General features: G+C 48.3%; 1 protein-coding gene across 2 annotated transcripts in view; it reads left to right on the top strand.

Annotated features, from left to right (window-relative positions):
* The window catches only part of SCNN1B (sodium channel epithelial 1 subunit beta), a 61898-nt gene that overhangs the window by 20466 nt on the left and 17416 nt on the right, over nucleotides 1–24016 (top strand). Inside the window, exons 1-4 of one of the 2 annotated variants that reach the window (XM_042921283.1) lie at nucleotides 14497–14571; nucleotides 16973–17291; nucleotides 19952–20213; nucleotides 22563–22753. In XM_042921283.1, the coding sequence (XP_042777217.1) occupies nucleotides 16981–17291; nucleotides 19952–20213; nucleotides 22563–22753 (764 nt within the window). In that variant the 5' untranslated portion in view covers nucleotides 14497–14571; nucleotides 16973–16980. Of the gene's footprint in view, nucleotides 1–14496; nucleotides 14572–16972; nucleotides 17292–19951; nucleotides 20214–22562; nucleotides 22754–24016 lie in introns of those variants that run through there. The other variant, XM_042921282.1, reaches the window with a different exon arrangement.

Genomic DNA, 24016 nt, shown 5'->3' with positions numbered 1-24016 from the left:
TTAGCATATCGTTTTTGTCAAGTGACATCCTCTCATAAGCTTTTTCCTGTGTTACCGTAAAAAATCATTTTCTCATTCATTATACAAGCCATATGTGTTCACTGTAAAAAAGTTACACAGACTAAAAACATTTTTTAACTTTTAATAACCCAAGATCCTTCCGCCCAAACATAACCATTATAAACATTCTGGTTAATCTCATCCAAACTTTTTTTTTTCCTAGGCACATAGTTATTTATAAGTCCATAGTTTGTTTTAAACAGAAATAATTAACCATCCTTGTTAACGGCTCTCCAGCCTTTCACTGGATGCCTAGATGGTAGTCTGTTCCATTCTTCCACTCCATTGTACATTTAGATTTTCTTGCTGTGCGCATCTGTGTTCATGCAGAGAAGCCAGGCCTTGGAGATTTTGTTGTCAGGAATGGTAGTCCCCTTTCAAACCCACCCGTGGTTCCAGGTCACCAGATGAACAAGGAAATGACAACCCGGGAGCACTCAGGTCCTCCAAGGTTTAGCATATTAGCCAAAGGCCAGATGACTGCCTGTGTCTCTTTTAAAAGGCCGTTCAAGGGGCACCCGGGTGGCTCAGATGGTTGAGCATCTGACGTCAGCCCAGGTCATGATCTCACAGTTGGTGAGTTCAAGTCCGTCTGTGCCAACAGCTCAGAGCCTGGAGCCTGCTTTTGATTCTGTGTCTCCCTGCCTCTCTGCCCCTCCCCCACTCGTTCTCTCTCTCCCTCTCTCTCTCCCTGTCAAAAATAAATAAGCATTAAAAACATAAATAAACATTTTTTAACATTAAATTTAGATAAATAAATAAATGCCCATTAAAAAAGAAAGGGGGTTTTTCTGGCAGCTCAAGGCACATCTAATGTCACGGAGCTTGCCGTCTTCCGTCTGGATGGCAGGTCATATGTCAAGCTTCTCCTGGGCTGGAGGCCGATATAATCCTGGGCCTGGTAGTGGAGAAACCAACAGAACGGGTTTTGTAACAACACCTACCGTTGAAAATGGTGAGGTATTTTATCTAATCTGGCGAGTTTATGAGGCAAGGGAGGATCCTTGCTGAATGTGTCTCCCTGTGCAAGGGGGCATGTGGAGATGGTTTTTAGATGGTGTGCAGACAGACGTCTTTGATCTCATCGGTAATTATTTATGTTGAGGTGTATTCGAAAACATATATAATTAGTGACAGCGAACCTGTGATTTTGTGGACACTCTGGCTTAGGACGAAGCTAAAGTAGGTATTTAAGTAAAAACAAGGGTGAGTCAACATAAAGAAAGATGGGTGCCCGGACACAGTCCGCATCATGAAGGCAGCGCTCAGTGTCGGCCCTTGTGTAGGTAGCTCCCACCCCACCCCTCCCCACCCCCCCCCCCCCCCCCCCCCCCCGGTTCAGAAAGCCAGCCAACCATCTTTAGGTCCAGCTCTTGTCCTGCCTTTGCTACCAGAGGCTTCCGTCTTCAGACGCAGCTTTTCAGAGCGTCTTCCCCCCTCCAGTATAAACTGGATCTAGAACCTGGAAGGTACTGGAAACAAACCGTGAGCACAGACACAACATCTGAGCTCCTAAAACCTGCAGCTGGTCCTGTCTGGTCACTTTTGAACATGGAAGTCCTGTCCTGCAACATCATGGTAAATGCCTCTGAATTGTGGGGCGATGGCTTTGCCATCTGAGCCCTAAGTCAAGCGTGTATTACTATTTTTTTTTAATGTTCACTTATTTTTGAAAGAGAAAGAACATGAAACCGGGGAGGGGAATAGAGAGAGAGAGACACACACACAGAGTCCAAAGTAGGCTCTGAGCTGTCAGCACAGAGCCCGACGTGGGGCTTAAACTCACAAGCTGTGAGATCATGACCTGAGCTGAAGTCAGAAACTTAACCAACTGAGCCACTCAGGCGCCCCAAGCATTTATTTTTGAAGTGAGATTTTTAACTGGATCTGTGCATTTGAGATTTTCTTTAGACTTTGCATGTGAAGGGGTCCCAGGGGTCTCTTGACCATTATTGACGATTCTATTTATATATGTGGGAGTCTTTAAAAAAAAAAAAAAAAAGAATGGTTCTAGTCTTTTGACTCTAAGTTCCTGGCTGAAGCTGATAAAGGTGACTCTTGGGAAGTGGGTGATGGATGATCACCAGGAAGAAGTCCCCAGTTCTGTGCCCACAGGATGTACTGAAGTTCAAGGACAGTACAGACTGAGGTTCCTGGTCCTTGTGGTCATTTTCCTCTGTGACCTTTAAAACTCTCACCAGCAAAAAAGTGAGTTCCCATATCGCTTGCATATCACTGCCTAAACATGGAGTAGCATTTATCTTGTCAGCATCACATTGCATACATATATTTAATGGCTGCCATTTTCTTTTTGTATCTGGAAAGCAATCATAGGCCCTGGAAAGAATAAAGGCTCCTAAGAGCTGGTGCTACTCACAAGTTGCTGTTAACCAGGTATTGTTCTAAGCACCCTCGGGGGTAGGTGTCATATTGTCCCCAGTATTCAGGGGAGGAAATAGAGGCACAGACACACCATGTAGCTTGCCCAAGGTTGCACAGCACAGCTGGATTCAAACCCAAAGCTTGGCTCCTGCACCCGTGTCCTGAGCCATCCCTGTACATTTCCTCCCAAGTGCCTCTTTCTTCGGATGCTGTAACTTGCTTGTTGTGTAGTGCCTGAGGAGCAAGGGTGTATGGTGTGCAGGCTCTTAGCAGTGGGGTCTCTGGTGCTCCAGGCTGCCATGCAGATGGCTGCAGGGGAGGGGAGGGCCTCAGTTATGGCTTCACGTCTGGAGACCAGACCAGGTTTTCCAAGGACCCTGGCGCATGCTCCCTGCAAGGTGTGGCCAGCGTTCTTCAGCAGCAGCAGCTCTGAGCCCTTATCTGACACCATTACTCATCTTTCATATGAGGACCAGCCAGACTGGCATAGCAAGGCCACTTCTAGCTGGCAGGTGGACGGGATGGAGGCTGGCAGAGGGCTAGTGTGAAGATGGCGGCAGGCCCTTGCCCCGCACTCTTTGCCCCCCACGCCCCCCGACGCTGGCTTCTGTGAGCATCATTGCTCTGTTTTGAGCCCTCCCGGGCTGTGTTCATCCTCCAACACTGGCCAACAATAGGCTCCTCTCCTTTCCCAACACCCCAGATCACAAAGTTCATGTCCTAATTGGTCTCTTCAGGAAAGGTGGTTTCATCTTGCTTGGGGACAAAGGGAGAGTGCTGGCCCCTGAGTCATCCCCAGGATGTTCCAGGGTTTTAAAGAAGGTATGAGGAGGAGAGTACACAGGGTGGAGTCCCCTGCCCCCCAGCTTGACGCAGCCAGCCTCCCACAGGGAACCCACAGCACTTCTTTCCCAAAGATTGCTTAGAATTAGCATGGGAGGAAGGGATTCTGTATTCCAGGTCTGAGTGTGGCTTTTCCGCCTGCATCCTTAAGGCACCAGCCATGCAGAGGGGTGGGGTGAATCCATACCACCATGGGGTCTGGGGTGAGGAAGGGGCCAAAGTCAGCAGCACAGAGATGTTTCTGATCTCCAAGGCTCCCCGTCATCCTGCAGGGAGCCATGCTGGGGCCGGGGCACATGCTGAGGTGGTGAGGGCTCCATTCCAGGGGAGGCACCCCCAACCCCCTGGGCCTTCCTTCATATGGGACAGGTGTGGATCATGGTCTCGTCAGTGGCTATGTGCGTGGCTGCTGGTGCTGGACAGGCTGGGTTTAGGTACAGCTGTTTACAGAAGTTGTCTGGAAAACCAGTTGCCAGCCGTTGGGGACCTTGGGGACCAGAAGAGATCTGGGGAACACAGGATTTCCCTGCCAAAGAAGGACATAGTCCCACAAGAAGTAGTCTGGGCACCACTTCTCCACAAATGACAGTGGGTTTTTTCTCCACGAATGACAGTCCCAGGAACCCAGGGTGAATACCCACAGTCATTTTGAATAATTCTGCTCCTTAAAATAATAATGATAATGATAATAATAATAATAGTAGCTACGTTTTTCAAGACTTACTATGTGACAGCCACTGTGCAAAGTGCTCCCCATGCATTATCCCATTGAATACTGGCAACAACCTAGTAGGTGCAGGTACTGTTATCCCCATTTTACAGATGAGAAAATTAAGAGTTGGAGGACCAACCTATTATTGTCATGGATTGAGCCCCTCCCTTGAGGAAACAGCAGAACTGGGCCCTAACTGGGGTCTGACTCCCAAATCCTACACCATCCGTCCCCTGATGGGAACATAAGCCACTTCTGGGTCTTTAACATCCAGTGTTTGCTGGCCCGCCCTGGGCTGTGGGGTGTGCTTGTCTGTGCTGTGGACGGGAATGCATTGCCCTTTGAGGGTGCCCCCTGCCGTGGAGTGGGAGTGGCCCCACCATCACCCCACCACAGAGTGAAACTATGGGACCCCCACCAACATGCCCCCATGCCACCCCCAGATGCCACCCCCACAAGGTAGGGCAGTGACCCCAAAGGACATCTCCATGCAGGAGCATGGCCGCCATAGAGAAAGAGGAGAGTTTCCACTCCATCACCCCACCACAAAGAACACAGAGGTGACCTCAGCATGACCTTGCCGTCCGTATATTCTCAGCATTTGGGGGTGGAATGTATGTTAAATCTCTTCTAACCTGTGATTACTGGCCTTCCTCATGTCACAGTGGACAGAGAATGAGCATATTTGAATTATGCACTGAAGGGACAAGGTGGCTTTTGGCTTCCCTGGAGTGGGGGGTGTCCAGCTGCCCCAGAGTTCTAACCCCCCTTGGCTCACTGGAAACACACCTGTCGGGACTGCACTAGCTCACCTGTTCCCCGTAGCCAGATCCCCGCCACACGCCTGACGGCCCCTGTGGTGGGGTAGTCTGCGGCCCACCCACCCCCAGCTGCCTTTCCCTTGGCCTGTGAGGTTGTTTCCCCGTTTGGGGGTATTGCAGTGTTGTAACCACCATCCTTACGGTGCATACAGGCACACACACGTGGACCCACACAGGCAAACACGCATGCCTGCATGCACAGAGTAGACCCATAGGGTCCCAGCTGCCACATTATAAACGTAATGATGACTGCCGGCTACTCTCTGAATGACTACCCCAACTCCCACCCCATCGGCATGTAAAGGTGTGCTTTCCCCAAAGCCTGCCTGATACTTGGTATTACAAAACCTTTTCATCTCTGTGTATCTAATGGCTGCTATACAGATTTTTTTTTTTTTTTTTTTTTTTTTTTTTACCTAACTGTAATCAGCATAAATTTGCAAATGCAATTGCTCTTTATAATTTTCCGGTTCTGTCCCCTGTGGGCATGCAGGCTATACACAGGCAGTGATTGATCTATTTCTTTACTGGTTGTTTATTGCTGCACGCTCAGTGCCTAGAACAGTGCTGAGCACATAGTAGGGGATGAATAAATGTCTACGGACCAAATAAATGAATAGATTAAACATCGACATGATCCAAAAGACAAAAGGTGCAGAAGGAATAACTCCTTTTCAGAAGCCTCCTTCCCTGCCTGTGTCCCCAGCTACCCAGTTCTCCTTCTCGAAGGTAGTTCGTGCTCCCGATTTCTTGGGTAGGCTCTCCAGGATAGGCTATGCACACACCAGTAAATATCTCAATGCTTTTATTTCCTTTCTTGTTTTTACACAAATGCATATAGACTTTGTATACTGTTCTGCCGTTTCTTTTCTCTCACTTAACGAGCATTCTCTGACTCTGATCAGCTCCTGTAAGACCATTGCCTCTCCCCTCCTGGAGGGCTGTGGAAGGGATGCTTTCTTATCACCTCCATTAGTCAAGCTGAGCTTAGCTCTATGGGAGGACCCCTAGATGTCTACGGCCATAGCCTTGGGCAAATGAGGTGCATATGTACCACAGAGGAGGCAGCTGACCCCATTGCTACAATGCAAACTTCCCCCACACCCATTAGAGCAGGGGCAAGAGGTCAGGTGTCCCATCACGTGTGTTGGTAGAAGTGGCTGGAAGCCAGGTGACCTGGTTTCTATTTCCAGATTTGCCTCTGACTCACTCTGATTGTGGGTAAGTCTCTCTGGCTCGAGTTACCTCCTCTGTGAAATGGGCATAATTATGCCAACCCCCAACATACTTAAAAGGAGGGCATAAAGATACATGATGAAATGCTTCAGCCAGGTAGAAAACAACAGAGAATTTTCCATAGGGTGATAAGCAAGATGATTTTAAGTTCCTCTTTTAAGAGGGACTCTTTTTCAAATAGTGAAATTATTGTAATAGGTATTAGGAAAATGTGACTTAACACATCAACGTTATTTCACAGATATGGTGTTGCTGAGTACTCATAGTATTGCTTAGGACTAGGTGGAAGTTTTTTAACCAAAAAAAAAAAAAAGTGAGTTCAAGTGATGTTATACATTAAGTGAATAATGATACAAGTGCTCTAACAATTCAGCAAAAATTGTCAGGGTGGTATGCAAACGCTTGATGTTTGGGAAACACTGAATTAATATGTCAGGGGAGCGGTACCTGGGTGGCTCAGTCGGTTGAGCATCTGACTTCAGCTCAGGTCATGATCTCATGGTTGGTGGGTTCGAGCCCCACGTTGAGCTCTATGCTGACAGCTCGGAGCCTGGAGCCTGCTTCGGATTCTGTGTCTCCCTCTCTCTGTGCCTCCCTCGCTCACACTCTGTCTCTCAAAAATAAATAAATGTTAAAAATAATAATAATAAGTCAGGGGAAAATAAAACCAAACTCATTTTAAGGGCATCTTTTTATTTAATGCAAACATATAGGGCACCGCAAATCAGGTGCCAAGAAACTTACCATAAAGGGCTTGATATATTAATAGTTTAGGTTTTGCTGACCCCATATGTAGCATATTCTTTTTTTTTTTTTTTCCACTGCTCTTTAAAAACATAAAAGCCAGGGCACCTGTGTTGCTCATTTGGTTAAGCACCTGACTCTTGGTTTCGGCTCAGGTCATGATCTCGTGATTTGTGAGTTTGAGCCCCGAGTTGGGCTCTGTGCTGACAGTGCAGAGCCTCCTTGGGATTCTCTCTCTCTCCCTCTGTCTCTGCCCTTCCCCCACTCACTCTTTCTGTCTCTCTCTCAAAAATAAACTTAATAAATAAATACATAAAATCATAAAAACCATTCTTAGCTTCAGGTTCCATACAAAAACAGGCCTTGGGCTAGATTTTGAGCTGAAGTTTGGAGATTTTTGCAGTAAATTAAGGAGTTTATGGAACATAACAGCCAAGCTACTAGTGTCCCAAATAGGGGTAAAACAACCTGAATGGGACTCATGTGTTAATGACCCTGATTTATTAATAACATTAATATTCTTACTTTCCCCCTTTTCCAGTGTTGTAATGAGCTCATGGATTTTTTTGGATTTAATATGTTTCAATTAATTGCATTTAAAACAAATTTTTAACGTTTTTATTATTTATTTTTAAGAGAGAGAGAAACACAGAGTGCGAGCAGGGGAGGGGCAGAGAGAGGAGACGCAGAATTTGAAGCAGGCTCCAGGCTCTGAGCGGTCAGCACAGAGCCCGACATGGGTCTCGAGCCCATAAACCGTGAGATCATGACCAGAGCCGAAGTTGGAGGCTTAACTGACTGAACCACCCAGGTGCCCCTCAATTAATTGAATTTTTTAAGAAATGCTCTCATTGTCCCATCTTTGCTGGTGAGGATCCCTTCAAGGAGCCCTTTCGACTGACCCCAGTAGTCTTTGATACCTTCCTTTGCTTTCAGGTATGATAAGATATCCCAGGCTCATCCTGTACATTTCTCGCAACAAAACTGGTATCAGCCATTTTTCTAAGAAGCCCTGATTCCTTTTGGTTGGGAATGGTATTTAGAGACCAAAATCTGGGTGCCTGAAATGCACATAATCTTGGCATTTATAAATAGAAATGGTGCCCAGGGTGTGTTCTGGCCCCTGGAGAGATTCCGACCACTCCCCTAAAAAAAGTCTTCTTCACTATCTCCAGCCAGGGACGCTGAGCCCCATCCACGACTCTGATCCTGGCCAGGTGCTCGAGAACAATGAGTCAGTCATGTTCTGGGGCTGCCTGCCCTTAGCGGAGGCAGAAACATAAAAGATTTTTCAATGACCAGAGTCAAATCCATTTTCAGGTTAACCTTCAATTAAGTATAAAAATCCAGCTACCCAGAACTCGTATTCCCTGATAACCTTGGGTAATTGAGGTTTTGCTGCTAAGTACAGGGGATTTTAATGAAAGCATCTGACCTACAATTTACAGGGGTCACAGAGTCAGATGTCCACAGAAGCCAAAGCAGGGAATTTTAAAAACTGAATAAGGTGGGCTGAGTGTAAGAAAATAGGGAATGGGGAGACTTGGGGGTGGGGGGCAGGGAGCACGTGATCCGTCTTAGGGGACTGCCACTGTTCAGTTCTGGCAGAGTGTTGCCACATGGGGACAGTTGTCAGATAGTTCTGATTTTTCAAAAGATAAAGAAAAATCTAGATTTTTAAGACGTGAGCTCTCATAATTTTGAAACAGCAATGGATTTAAGTCTTTTGTTAAAACTTTAAATACGAGCAATGTACAGTACGTTACTTGCATTTTAAATATAGCGTTTGGTGAACTTTTACAAATGTATACATCCAACTAAGCACCATCTCACCCAAGACATAAAATAGTTCCATCACCTCCCAAAGGTCTCCTTCTGTGCTTTTCTAGCCAATGTAGTGTTTACCCCAGATGTGCTGGGCATCACTGATGTGCTTTCTGCCCCTATAGATTCGTATGTCTTCTTTAGGGCTTCATATAAATGGAATCACATAGTATATTCTCCTCTACGTCTAGCTTTGTAAACTCAGCCTGTTTCTTTTCTTTTCTATCCATCCCAGTTGTTGTATCAGTAGTAGTTTCCTTTTTACTGCTGAATAGTATCCTATTGTATGGATGTGCCACAATTTATGTATCCACCTGCCAGTGGACATTTGGCTGGTTTCCAGTTTGGGGTTATTATAATGAATAAGCCTCCTGTGCATATACACGTACAAGCCTTCATGTGAACGTATGTTTCAGTTCCCTTGGGTAATTAAAAGAGGGATTGGTAGGTCATGTGATAGATAAGCACCCACTTAAGTTTCTGAGAAACCACCAAACTGTACCATTTTGCATCCCAACCAGTCAGGTAGGAGAGTTCTAACTGCTTCACATCCTCACTAACACTGGGTATTGTCTGTCCTTCTAATGGGTGGGAAATGGTGTCTCACTGCGGTTTTGATTTGCGTTTCCCCGATGACTCATGATGTTAAGCATCTTTTCACGTGCTTATGGGGCATTCATATACCTTCTTGTGTGAAGTGTTTTTTCAAAACTTTTGCCCATTATTTTGTTAGGTTGCTTATCTTCTTGTTGTTCAGTTGTAAGAATTCTTTATTCTGCATATGAATCATTTGTCAGACATATTTTTTTAAGATTTTTTTAATGTTTATTTGAGAGAGAGAGAGGGAGAGAGAGAGAGAGAGTGAGTGTGAGCAGGGGAGGGTCAGAGAGAGAGGGAGACACAGAATCTGAAGTAGGCTCCAGGCTCTGAGCTGGCAGCACAGAGCCCGATGCGGGGCTCAAACTCATGAGCCGTGAGATCATGAACTGAGCTGGGGTCAGACACTTAACCAACTGAGCCACACTGGCGCCCCTGTCAGGCATATTATTACAGGTATTTTCTCCTAGTGTCCTGATCTTTTGTTCTCTTAACAGTGTTTTGAAGAGCAGAAGATTTTTATTTTACTGTTTTAATAAAATACAATTTGTAGGTTTTTTCTTTCTTTCATGATTCGTGATTTTACTGTCCCACCTAAAAGATCTTTGCCACCCTAAGATTGCACCGATTTTCTCCTACACTTCTGGTTTTTTTGTTTTTTTGTTTTTTATAGTTTTAGCTCTATGTTTAGGTCTCTGATCCATTTCAAGTTAATGTGTGTATATAGTGTGGGGTAAGAGTTGAGATTCACTTTTTCTTACATGGACATCCATTCATTCCAGCATCTCTTGTTGAAAAGACAATCCTTTCTGCATTGATCAGCTTGGCACCCTGTAGATCTATTTTCCTTACTCTCTCTTATGTTCCACTGATCAAGGTGTCCATCATTGCACCAATATCACACTGTTCTGATTATTGTACTTCATAGTCAGTCTTTTTAATTTTTTTATTGTTTATTCATTTTTGAGAGACAGAGAGAGAGACAGAGTATGAGCCAGGAAGGGGCAGAGAGAGAGGGAGACACAGGCTCTGAGCTGTCAGCACCTCAGGGGGGCTCGAACTCACAGACCATGAGATCATGACCTGAGCTAAAGTCAGACATTTAACCGACTGAGCCACCAGGTGCCCCCATAATCAGTCTTGATGTCAGAGCATAGTATATGCCATTCAACTTTGTTTTTCCTCTTCAAAATTTTCTTTTTTCTATTTTAGTTCTTTTGCTTTTCCATATAAAGTTTAGAATCAGCTTGTCAATTTCTGCAAAAACGCTATGGGATTTTGATTAGGATTGAATTAACTCCAGGGATTAATTTAAGGTTAATTGACATTATAACAGTATTGAGTCTTATGACCCATGAACGTGTTATATCTTTCCATTAAGTTTTATTCAATTTGAGTAATATTTTTTTTAAAAAATCACTAAGGATGCCAAGACAATTAAATGGGGGAAATAGTCTTGGTGTTGGGACAAGTGGGTATCCACGTGTGAAAGGACAAATCTGAACCCCTACCTCACCCCACATACAAAAATTCATTCAAATTGGATCAAAGACCTAAATATAAGAGATAGAATTATAAAACCCTTAGAATAAATCATAGGAATAAATCTTTATGACCTTGGATTATGCAGTGGATTCTTAGATATGACACCAAAGCACACACAACCAAAGAAATATAGACAAATTGGACATCATCAAAATTAAAAACGTTTGTGCTTCAAAAATCACCATCAAGGAAGTGAACAGATAACCCCCAGAACAGAATATTTTTGCGTATGCTATAACTGATAAAGGACTTATATAGAAAATATAAATAACTCTTACAACCTAATAATAAAAAGACAACCTAATTAAAATGTGATCATAAGACCTGAATAGATATTTTTCCAAAGACATATTGGCCATATAATGGATATAGTTGCCAAGAGCACATGAAAAGATGGTCAATATCATTAACTGTCAGGAAAATCCAAATAAAACCAGAATAAGACACCATTTCACACCCACTAGGATGGCTATAATAATTTTTTTATTGAATGATAAGTGTTGGAAGAGGATGTGGAGAAATTGGAACCCTCAGACACTGTTAGTGGAATTTCAAAATAGTGCAGCCACTTTGGAAAAGAGTCTGTCAGTTCTTCAAATGGCTAAACATAGAATTAACTCAGTGGGTATATTCCCTCCTGGTATATACCAAAGAGAAATGAAAACATACGTCCACAAAAAACTTGCATATGATTGTTTATGGCAACGTTACTCACAATAGCCGAAAGTTGAAACAATACAGATGTCCATCAACTGATGAATAGATAAATAAATTGTGGTATATTCCATAATATAGAATATTATTTGGCAATAAAAAGGAATAAAGTACTGATACTTGCTACAATGTGGATGAACTTTAAAAACATTATGCTAGGTGAGAAAGACCAGTCACAAAAGATCACATGAGGCATGGTTCCATTTATATGAAATGTCCCGGGACACTTGGGTGGCTCAGTCTGTTAAGCGTCCGACTTCGGCTCAGGTCATGATCTCACCGTTCGTGGATTCGAGCCCTGTGTCCAGCTCTAAACTGACAGCTCGGAGCCTGGAGCCTGTTTCAGATTTTGTGTCTCCCTCTCTGCTCCTCCCCCACTTGCGTTCTGTCTCTCTCTCTCTCTCTCTCTCTCTTTCTCTCTCTCAAAAATAAATATTTTTTAAAAATTTAAATGTCCAGAAGAGATGAATCTATAGAGACAGACCCTGGGAAGGGTGGAAGGAGAAATGGAGTGACCCTAATGTATACAGAGTCTCTTTGGGGAGAGATGAAAATCTTTTTTTTTTTTTAATTTTTAATGTTTATTTATTTTTGAGAGAGAGAAAACATGAGCGAGGGAGGGATAGAGAGAGAGGAAGACACAGAATCTGAAGCAGGCTCCAGCCTCTAAGCTGTCAGCACAGATCCCAATGCAGGGCTTGAACTCACAAACTGCAAGATCATGACCTGAGCCGATGCTCAACCGACTGAGCTACCCAGGCGCCTTGGAGATGAAAATATTTTAAACGTTACTGTGATGGTTGAGCAACTCTGAATATACTAAAATCCACTGAATTCTACACTTTAAACGGATGAGTTATATAGTATGTGACTTATACTTCAATAAAGCTGTTATTTTAAAATGAGAATTATAAAAATAAATACTGTGCTAACAGCAAAAACAACTCTTGCAAACCCAGTACAGCTTTTAGGTCATGATAGGCAACCTGTCACTGAGAAGTTTCAGAAGAACTGACTGTATTAGGAGCATGTATGTGTCCTTTGTCAAATTAATAGGTAGAGGCACGCACTGTGTTCCTAATTATCCTCCCACCAGGAAACTGAGTCAAATCTCAGGACAAATTTGTCTCTGAAACCAAGTGTGTGTTTCCTCTTGCAGGAAAACAGACTTGGTTGTACACGGCATTTATTGTCTCTGTATTTGCGGCCCGGAACGTTTACCACCAGTTTGGAGCCAAGCTTAGATGCAATCTGGGAGTCTCTGAAGCACGACGTGTCCACTGCTCCTGAGTCCGTGTGCGGACCCAGTCTCCACCTGGCTTGTTTGAGTTGGTTGAAGCTGTAAGCTTATTTCAACCTTTCTGCACAAGCTGTGTATACATCCCAAACACCACCATCTATCACCTTGGGGTGAAATCTGATGGGAACGACATAAAGTTGTTGGTAGCATGGATTGATTCTGGCTTGGCTAATGGCCCATGGGACCAAACTAGTTAGGAGATACGCCAGCACTCAACAAACTTCTGTTACTTGCCTGCCACTGTCACAAGTTTTGCTACACGTCCTACTATTGTTTACTGAATATTTTTCTTTAAACACATTTTCTGTTTGTTTTTTTAACTTGAGTGGATTTGTGAACTGAAAGCCAAAGCCGGTATCTCTTGCCATAAATTAGAGATCCCTCTTAAAAATAAACGCAGTGAAAACAGAATGATGTTAATTCTAACTAGATACTGTTGGCTGATAAGGTTCTGAGCCTGAGGCCTCATTGTTAATCTGGGAGATTAGCAGGGGTTAAATAGATGCTAAGGACCTGTTTGTACCAAGCCTACTTTCTCCTTGGCTGAATCAGATGATTAAATGAGAATGGCAAAGGGTAGACATCAGAGAGGCCCTTTGTGTTTTTCTTCCATGACAGTTTATTGGAGCCTCATGTGCTGTTCACCTATTAGTCCTTGGTGCTAAACTGTAAAGACAGACAAAGCCCCAGTTCTTTCCAAGTTTATAGTTGTGGATAATAATGTCTAAGAATGAAATAACTCATGAAGTAAGTACCTTGCAGTGCCTGGATCGTGGTAAACACATAGGACTTTAATGGTGCTCCTGTAGTTGTTATTATTATAATTACTATTACTTTATTTTCCCAGGGCAGGGAATGGGCCCTCTAGGGAAAGATGGAGGTTGGGTTAATCTGTGAACGTCCATTTTACAGCCATGATGGCCTGGGTAGGCATATGGAACTTGATTTCCATCAGCGAGCAGAGGCATTGGAGGGGAAAGCCTTTAATGCTTTGTCCAGGAAGGGGGGGGGGGGATATTACTGTGTCAGTAAGTTAGGTGAGCAGTAAACACGCTTGAGCAAGTTTAAGATCTCAGGTTAGATATGAAAGTCTGGCATTATCCATTTGGCTATTTGGTAGAGTTCCAGGCACTGTGCTGGGCTTGTCAGGAATACAGAGCTGCTACTCTCAACGGGCTTATGATCTCATAGGAACGAGAAGCCACAGGCAGAAACAAATATGACACGGGTTAGAATGAGGTGAATTTCTTTCTTTGTTAAGATTCTTATGATTGAGGGGTGCCTGGGTAGCCCAGTCGGTTAAGCACCTGATTTCAGTTAGTAGGTTCGAGCCCCACAACAGCTCTGTGCTGACAGCTCAGAGCCTGGAGCCTGTTTCAAATTCTGTGTCTCCCTCTCTCTCAGCCCCTCTCCTGCTTGCCCTCTGTTTCTCTCTCTCAAAAATAAATAAACATTAAAAAAATTTTTTTAATTTAAAAAAGATTCTGATGATTGCAAATGACAGACACCCAATTTGGATCAGCATAAGTAAGAAAGTAAATTTATTGGTTGTTGGATCTGATGCGTCCAGGAGTAAATGGCTTCAGGAGTGGCTGGATCCAGGTGTTCAAATGTCAGAAATCTCTCCATCTTGTGACTCTGCTTTCCTCTGTGTTGGCTTTATTCTCAGGCAGTCTCCCTATTTGTGGCCCCAAATACCTCCAGCTTAGTAGTCTTGGCTAAAAAGGAGTCTGCCTCAGTTGTACCAGCATAAAGCAACAGAATTGAGTCTCAGCAATCCAAACTGGGGTTAGGTAAGTACCCCTTCGGACTAGGGGTGGAGTCAACCTGGCAACTCACACCAACTGAGACTGAGGGAGGTGTAGTTTCTCCCCGAGGACACACAGAGCCAGAGGGAAAGAAAGGATGCTGGACAGCAGGCACTGAGCTGCCCACCACACTGCCCCTGGCCCGGAAAGGCAGCAGCTCCGAGAGGAGGCCGAGGGTCACCCCTGTCAGGGAGTCAGGACAGCTGCATGAAGGAGGTGGCCTTTGGCCAGCTGGGGCTCCAGGGAGAGAGCCGGGGTGCTCCAGCAGCAGGTGGAAACGGGTATTTCCTGAGAAGCCATCATGTGCCAGGCTCTGTGACCAGCGTCTTGGTTAATCGAGAAACAGAGTCTCAGAAGGAAAGATTAGATATTCCTCCACAACCCACAGCTCCTCACCCCACCCGATGCTCCTAGACCCGCCTCCATCCCATTCCAGTCCATGTCTTTCCAGATGGCAGCTTTGATGGCATCACACTCACGCTCCCAAGGGCTCCAGTTCTCTTGGCCTGAAACCCAGATCCTAAATGTGGCCCGCAAGCTCCCACTCACCCCTCCAGCCTCCCTCCCCCTCAGAGCCTTTGCTCCCGCTGCCCCCTCCACCTGAATGCCCCCTCCTCTTCACCCCCTTAACTCTTAGGTTCCTTAACTCAGCTTCTCCAGGGACTCTCAGAACTGCGGGTGGGGAGTGTGCTTTTGTTAGAATGACAACAGCTGGGCATTCATCTACACTCTGCATATTGTCATGCAGGCTTCACAAAAGACCCAGGAGGGAGAGGCTGGTATCATCCCCAGCTTACAGATGAGGAAACTGAGGCACCGAGAAGGTGATTGGCTCAAAGTCACACACCTAGAAAGTGGCGGAGCTGAGATTCAGACTAGACATGTCAGCTCCAGAGTCCCCGTTCTTCGCCACCACCCTTCACTGCCTCTGGGACCTCAGAGCACGGGGTCCCAACCCTTCCTACCATGTTTTATAACTACATATTTTTTTAATTCTCAAGTTAGTTAACATACAGTGTGCTGTAGATAGATCACGGGATAGATTCCCGTGATTCGTCACTTACATACAACACCAGTGCTCATCCCGATATGTGCCCTCCTTAAGGCCCATCACCCATCTAACCCACCTCCCGCCCCCATCAACCCTCAGCTCTCTGTAGTGCCTCCCTCTCTGTTTTTATCTTCTTTTTCCTTCCTTTCCCCTATGTTCACCTGTGAAGTTTCTCAAATTCCACATATGAGTAAAGTCATATGATATTCGTCTTTCTTTGACTGACTTATTTCATTTAGCATAATACCCTCCAGTTCTATCCACATTGTTGCAAATGGCAAGATTTCATTCTTTTTCATCACCAAGTAGTATTCCATTCTGTATATATATGTGTGTGTGTGTGTGTGTGTGTGTGTCTACATATACATATATATGTATATGTATATATACATATACCACATCTTTTTAAAAAGAATTTTAACGTTTATTTTTGAGACAGTGCGAATGGGGGAGGGGCAGAGAGAGCAGGAGACAGAGAATCCAAAGCAGGCTCCAGGCTTTGAGCTGTCAGCACAGAGCTGGACGTGGGGCTCGAACCCACAAACTGTGAGATCATGACCTGAGCCGAAATCAGACGCTTAACCGACTGAGCCACCCAGGCGCCCCTGTATACCACATCTTCTTAATCCATTCATCACTTGATAGACATTTTGGCTCTTTCCATAATGTGGCTATTGTTGTTAGCGCTGCTATAAACATTGGGGTGAATGTGCCCCTTCAAATCAGCAGTTTTGTATCCTTTGGATAAATTCCTAGTAATGCAATTGCTGGTCGTAGGGTATATAACTACGCATTTTTGGTGGATTATTTGATGAACATCCGTCTCGCCCGCTTGTGGCTTGTAATGAAGGTAGCAGATGTGTTGGGCGCTTAGTCTGGCCAGGCACTGGGTGCATCACCTAGTTTCACTGTCTTAGCAACTCTGTACATTAGGTACAATTATGCCCATTTTATAGATGGGGGTACCTAAGGAGTCAAGAGTGTAAGTAACTTGTTCACCAGGCTAGAAATTCCCAGATGGCAGAAACCTTGTTTGTTTTGCTCATCAATGAGTCCAGAGGGACTAATTCAGTACCGGGCATACAGTAGGCTTTCAATAAATGCTTTTTAGTTAGTCGGATGGGTGGATGATAGAGAGCAGGAAGGGAAGGAGGAAGAGAGGGGAGAGGGCAGGGTGGGAGAAAGGGAAGGCAGCAGCGAGGAAGGCGGGGAGGGAGGGCTGGGGTGTGCAGCCCTGTCCTCCGCCTGTCTCCAATGCCCACACTCCGGCCACGACTGGGACAGCCCAGGACGCAGGACCGGTGTTGCACCTGGCTTTCCGCCGTGTCTCTGCAGGTGCCACAATGCACATAAAGAAGTACCTGCTGAAGTGCCTGCACCGGCTGCAGAAGGGCCCCGGCTACACGTACAAGGAGCTGCTGGTGTGGTACTGTAACAACACTAACACCCACGGCCCCAAGCGCATCATCTGCGAGGGGCCCAAGAAGAAGGCCATGTGGTTCCTGATCACGCTGCTCTTCACCTCCCTCGTCTGCTGGGAGTGGGGCGTCTTCATCAAGACCTACCTGAGCTGGGAGGTCAGCGTCTCCCTCTCCATCGGCTTCAAGACCATGGACTTCCCCGCCGTCACCATCTGCAACGCCAGCCCCTTCCAGTAGGTGGTCCCTGGAGCTCACCGCTGGCTCTCCCTCCCTTCTTCCTCCCCACCTCTCCCTCCCTCTCCCCCGTCCCTTTCTCTCTCCCCCTCCCTCCCACCCTCTCTCTGTCTCTCCTTCCTTCCCTGTTTCTTGCCCTTGCCCCCGCTCCCCACTCTCTTTTCTCCTTTCTTTCTTTCCCTCTTTGCCTCATCCCTTTGCAGCAAGTACATTTCAAAATTCATGAACCTCCTAGGCTTTTTTTTTTTTTAATGTTTACTTATTTTTGAGAGAGAGAGACAGGGGTAGAGAGAGAAGGAGACACAGAATCTGAAGCAGGCTCCAGGCTCCGAGCTGTCAGAACAGAGACCGACTCGGGGCTTGAACCCACGAACCGTGAGATCATGACCTGAGCCGAAGTGGGATGCTTAACCGACTGAGCCACCCAGGCGCCTCCATGAACTTCCCAGGCTTAAAGAGAACCTGGCTGGGTCAGCCGGTGGAGCATGCAACTCTTGATCTTGAGGTTGTGAGTTTGAGTCCCACATTGGGTGTAGAGATTACTGAATAATAAAATCTTTAAAGAGAACCTAAGAAGTACTTGGTGGCTGCTGCCTTCAAGGCCCGCCAGTGCCCGGTATTGATTCAGTACACGGTTACTGAGCGCCTGCTGTGTGCCCTGGGCTGTCCCAGGTACTGGGAACACATCGGTGGATAAAACAAAGTCCCTGCCCTCCTCACAGCCTACCAGAGGAAACAGACATTCATCTTTTTCTCCCTAAATACTGAATTAATTATCATTGTGATGATAAAAAATATATATGGCAACAGTACATCAAGTGCTTATGAATTGCCAGGCAGTATGTGGAGTGATGTTTTGGTTAACTTGTGTAATTCTCACCCACGCAACCACCCTAAGGGTGGGTACTGCCATACTTGCTTGATTTATAGGTCAGGAAATGGAGATTCAGAGAGGTAAGGGAACTTGCCCAGAGACACACAGCAAACAACGGTGGGATTTGGACCCAGGTCTTATCTGACCCCAGAGGTGCCACTGTTTATCCACTTGATGGCAAGGCCTATGGAAGGGACACCCAGAGGGACCTGACCTAGTCAGGGTCAAGGAGGGGCAGGGGCCAGTCAGAGAAGAATGCCCCCCTTCCCCCCGGAATGAGTAGAAGGTAGCTGGGGGGAGGAAAAGAGTACTCCAAGTGGAGGGCACAGGTAGAGGGCCTGGGGTGAGACAGAGCCTGGAATTGACGGAAGGGCCGGCACAGCTGAGCCACAGAGAACATTCTTGTCCCAAAGAAGGTACTGAAAGGGAATTCCTGCTTCCCTTCTTTCGACTAGTAGGGCTCCTGCCTGCCGGGTGGATCCCTGGGGCTACTCAGGAGAACCTGAAATAATCCTTGTAACACCACCACCCTGTCCAGGCACTATTCCGGGTGCTTTGTGTCACTTCATTGAGTCCTCCCGACAGCCCTCCAGGGTAAATATTTTAATCCTCCCCCCCACCATTTTGTAGAAGAGAAGACAGAGTCTCAGAGATGTTAGGTTGTCCGAGGTCACACTGATATTAAGTGGCACGTCGGGATTCGAACCCAGACCTCATGCAGTAACCCACCACGCTCGACTGCAGCTGTGGACACGTAGGCTGTAAGAGCAGCCCCCCTCCCCGCAGCCCACCAGCCTCCCAGCTCCCCCTCTTCCTGTGTACACACAGGTGGCTGGTGTGATGGTCAGGGGACAGGAGGTGTCACGTCTGAAGGCCATGTCAGCTCTGGCTACTGTACTCCTTTGTACCGGGATGTGGGCCTGTGGCCAGGGTTTAACACTCACCCCTGCGGGATGTCCTCGAGCCAGAGCTCACACACACCGCCCTGGTGACCACACTGTGGGGCAGGGGCTTGGATAAATCGGGTTCAGAGCGGCCGGTGGGGACACTCTGTGGCATGGACCATTTCCACTATGGGAGCCTCTGGGGGCTGAGAGAAGGTACTGGAGCCCAGCTCCCAAGTCCCATCCACCTTCTCCTTCTGGACATTGACTCCTGTTCCCACAGTCTCCAATGGAGAATTAGGACCTCAGGATCACAGACCTGCCCTTCCTCTCTGCATTTTTGGTCCCATCCTGGGAGGGAGATATCAGAACCCCTGTGCCCAAACAGCATGCCCAGTGCACCAAATCCGGGATCCGGTCCCAGCTCTGCCCCCACACCAGTGGGATGGGCTCGGGAAATCACAGCGACTCCCAGGGCTTCCTGATCCTTACATGGGGACTATCACAGAATTGTGGGGAAGATTATACATAAAGACATCAGAAGCACCCGGCACATGGGAAGCAATCACTAACCATGAGCTGTTATGAGTCTTCCTCATTAGAACGTGAACTTCATAAGGAAAGAGACCCCGGCTGTTGTGTTTGCTATTGTATCCTCTGTGCTTTGCAGTGTCTGGTACACGGTAGGTGCTCATGAACTGCTTGGTGAATGTATAAGTGAGCAGGTGGATGGAAGGCGGCGTGGATGCCCGGGTGGGTGGATAGAGAGGCAGGGGCCTGGGCAGAGCTCTGTCCTCACACGTGGTGACAGCCACGCTGGCGTAAGGGTGGGTCCCAGACCGCCGTGGCTCTCTGCCTCACTGCTGCCGTTGCCCCCCTGACCGGCCCCGTCCCCACCCAGGTATTCCAAAGTCAAGCATCTGCTGAAGGATCTGGACGAACTAATGGAAGCGGTCCTGGAGAGGATCCTGGCACCCGAGCAGAGCTATGGCAACGCTTCTAAGGCTCTGAACTCCACCATCTGGAACTACACACCGCTGGTCCTTATCGACGAGCAGAACCCCCATCACCCAGTGGTCCTTGACCTCTTTGGAGACAACCACAATGGCTCGGCACCAGGAAGGACCTGCACTGCGCAGGCGTGCAAAGTGGCCATGAGACTAGTAAGTGGGCCCCAGGCACACATCAAGCAATGGACCCTACACAGTGAGGCTGATGGGAGTTTCTTTCCTTTCATAGCCCGGGTCTTGCTGGGGGAAAGGCAAGCTGGAAGTCAGTGCCTATTTTGTATATTCACCAATGCTTTTTTCAAAATACAAATAAATTGCTGGTATGTTAGTCAAGACACTGTTGGATGCCAGTGACCCAGCTCAAACTAGCTTAGGCAAAACATGGAATTCACTGGCTCATATACTAAGAAGTCCAGGGGAGACTGGATTCAGGTATGGCTGGATCCAGGCATTTAAATGCTGTCATCAGAACTCTGCCTCTCCCCATTTTTGTGCAGCTTTTCTCCCAGTTGATTTTTTTTTTTTTAATGTTTTTTTATTTATTTTTGAGACAGAGAGAGACAGAGCACGAATGGGGGAGGGGCAGAGAGAGAGGGAGACACAGAATCGGAAGCAGGCTCCAGGCTCTGAGCCAGCATCAGCACAGAGCCCGACGCGGGGCTCGAACTCACAGACCGTGAGATCATGACCTGAGCTGGAGTCGGACGCTTAACCGACTGAGCCACCCAGGCGCCCCTCTCCCAGTTGATTTCACTCTCTGGCAGGCTTTCTCCATGCAGAGGGGCTTGGCAAAACCAGACATACACCCCATTAGCTCAGCACTTTCCCCAGAAACAGAACTCCTCTTTCCCAGTAGCCTAGCCCCAGAAAAGTCCTGGGACCCACTCATCAGGTCACGTGCTCACCCTTAAACCAATCACTGTGGGCTGGAGAATGGGCTGTCATGATTGGTCAATCCTGGGTCATGTGCCCTGGAACTGGGGTGACGTCTGCCTCTATCACATGGACTGAGTGAGCGGGAAAGGGTGGTTTCCTGAAGGAGAAATAAGGTCTTACTATCAAAAGATAAGGGCGTAAATATTGAGCAGGTGAAAACCCCAGAGCTGTGCAGTATAGTCAGCTGCCCAAGTGTACCTGCCCTGTGCTGGGACGCTGGGATGCCCTCAGGTGTGCCCACCTCAAGGGTCCCTGTCTGTGCCTCTAACTCTAGGGATCTCCCTACCTGTACAAATCCCTGGTCCCCACTCCTGAACAATCTGATCAGGCAGCTCCGGGTCCAGGCCTAGGAATCTGTATTGTTAACAGGCTCCCTGGTGACGCTGATGGTTGGCGCCCCGGGCTGTGGCCAAACACTCCCCAGAAGGAGGCCCCCGACCCCCACCGGATCAGGGCTCCGCGCTCGTCTCCGCAGCGCCCGCTCTGACCCGGTGCCCTGCCATTGTTTGGCGCAGTCACCGGGCTTCCTGTGTGCGTTTCCTCATCTGTGAGGCAGGCTTGCTCCTGCTGGCTGCACCAGCTCTCGGGGCCAGGCTCTGTGTGCGCGTGTAGTGGGGATCCTGTGCGCATGCGCGGTGCTCTGGTCCACGTGTGCACTTGTGGGGTCCTGTGCGCGCTCGCGGTGCTGCAGTCTGCGTGTGCACGTGTAATGGGGATACATCTGCTGCTTCATGATGACGGGTAGGCTTGCTGTACAAATCAAATAGGGTGATAGATCCTGGGACAGAGTGACTGTCTCCCAGAGAGACAAGGAGACCTCCAGGAATGGGCCTGAGGACAGTGGCCCTGGGGAGGGCCATCTCAGAATGCGGAGAAGCTCCTCCCGGCCTCCCGGCTTCCAGAAGGAAGGCCCACAATGAGGGTTGGTGGAGGCAGAGTGGCTGAGGCCAGAGTGCTGGGGCCAAGTCCCTGACCTGGACCTCGTGGTGGGGCCCCTGCACCCTTCCCAGGGCTCGGGCTGAGAAAGCCCAGGTCCTTCCTCACCTGCTATGAGGGGGAGGGAGCCTTGAGTCCTCTGTGGTCCATGTGGCTTTCAGGGATCTGCCCTGGGAAGTCTGGGACGAGGCCAGAAAAGGAGTCAGGGAAGTGGAGGGTCCGAATGTGTCTGTCTATGTTCCTCATGAGCATGAAACCAGGGAGACAGTTTGGATGTGTGTGTGTGTGTGTGTGTGTGTGTGTGTGTGTGTGGTCGGGACCATGACATCACGTGGCTGCGGAGGTCAGGAAGTGGATGGTCTTTGTGTCCACGTGCATGTGTGTATTCAGTCATGTACAAGGCCACACATAGGGGCGGCCGGTGACTGCGTGGGAGTCCCTGTGACCGCTCAACTGTGTGTGCGGGGACAGCCCCTGAACATCGTGAGCACCATGGAAACACATTCCCCACCAGCCCAACGCCCAGGTGCGGCCAGGGGAGGGGCAGCTGGCAAAACCCTTGCCCTTGGGGCAGTGGCTGGGGCCTGCCGCAGTCCCCGCGCCCACAAGAACCCCTCTCGGCCTCTACAGTGCAGCCTCAACGGGACCGTGTGCACTTTCCGGAACTTCACCAGCGCCACCCGGGCCGTGACAGAGTGGTACCTCCTGCAGGCCACCAACATCTTCTCGCAGGTGCCAAACCAGGAGTTGGTGGAGATGGGCTACCCTGCCGAGCGGCTGATCCTGGCGTGCCTGTTTGGGCCGGAGCCGTGCAGCTACAGGTGAGAGGCACCCCAAGCCTGCCCGGGCCTGCTCGCGGTCACGGCCCGGCCCGGCCACCGACCAGCCACCTGCACCAGTTTTCTGTGCCTCGGTGTCTCTGGTCGTATTTTCCGGAGACAGAGCCCGAGATGGGGATGCGTCGAAGGCCCCTGACGTGCTGACGGAATGATGTTAGGACGCGTCTGTAAGGAAAGCGGGATGAACTGAGTGAGGCTGCTGTCTCAGGTGACGCGTAGGCCTGGTCCCCGGGCATCTGGAGCATGGACCACACCACAGGGTGCTCCTCCCTCACTTGAGGGGCCAGACTTTTGTCCCTGGCGCATCAGTCCCTCACGGGCCACGGGCCCCCCCAGGAGGATGCGGGGGTCCCCAAACTTCCCTGGAGAGGGGGCAGCTGTGAGCCGGGTGTTGTTAGCGTCCAACATCCAGCGGCCGAGGGTTCTGGACCGTCACCGGGCATCTGCTGCCCTCAGTTTTGTCATCCCGGACCGCCCACCTCCCAGGCTGCCCAGGAGGGTAGCAGAGTTGGCTCAGGTCAGTGCTTAGAACAGGGCCCTGGGAGTGTTCGTTGTCCCAGGCTCTTCCCTGACAGCCCCCAAGGTTGAGAGGATGGCAGAGTGAGAATGACGTTCACCCCAAAAGCCTGCGGCTCTTCCAGTGGTCCTCAGATCCCTGCCTCCTCTGCCGCCCCTGCGTCCCACGAGTGCTGGGTCTTTTTTTTTTTTTTAATCTCTATTTTTGAGAGAGAGACAGAGTGTGAGTGGGGGAGGGACAGAAAGAGAAGGAGACACAGAATCGGAAGCAGGCTCCAGGCTCTGAGCCGTCAGCACAGAGCCCGACATGGGGCTCGGACTCACGGACCGTGAGATCATGAACGGAGACAAAGACGCCTAACTGACTGAACCACCCAGGCGCCCCTGCTGGGTCTTGTTTTTCTGGGGCTTCGTGGTCTCATACCTCAGGCCTCTGGAGAAGTCCACGGAGTCCTGCTGCTTCTCACGAGTGACAGGCTTCCGGCGTCACCCCTGGGCTCAGGCACAGCCCCCTCAAGCCGTGAGCCTTCAGGAAGCTCTATTGAGAATGTGCTGAATGCTGTGGGACCCTCTGTCCCCTAGACGCACAGGAGCAGGCATTTTGCAGGCAAACATCAAGGAATCCGGGGTCCCCCGAGCTGGCGAGCTGCACACCTGGCCACAGGTGTGAACTGGAAAAGCGTGGCCCGCAGGTGGAAAAGTACAGGACGTGTCCTGCCCTCGGCGGCC

The sequence above is a fragment of the Panthera leo genome, chromosome E3, assembly GCF_018350215.1.
Source record: "Panthera leo isolate Ple1 chromosome E3, P.leo_Ple1_pat1.1, whole genome shotgun sequence".
Classification (NCBI taxonomy): Eukaryota; Metazoa; Chordata; class Mammalia; order Carnivora; family Felidae; genus Panthera; species Panthera leo.
Note: the sequence above shows the minus strand (reverse complement) of the source record. Positions and strands in the feature narration are given on the sequence as shown.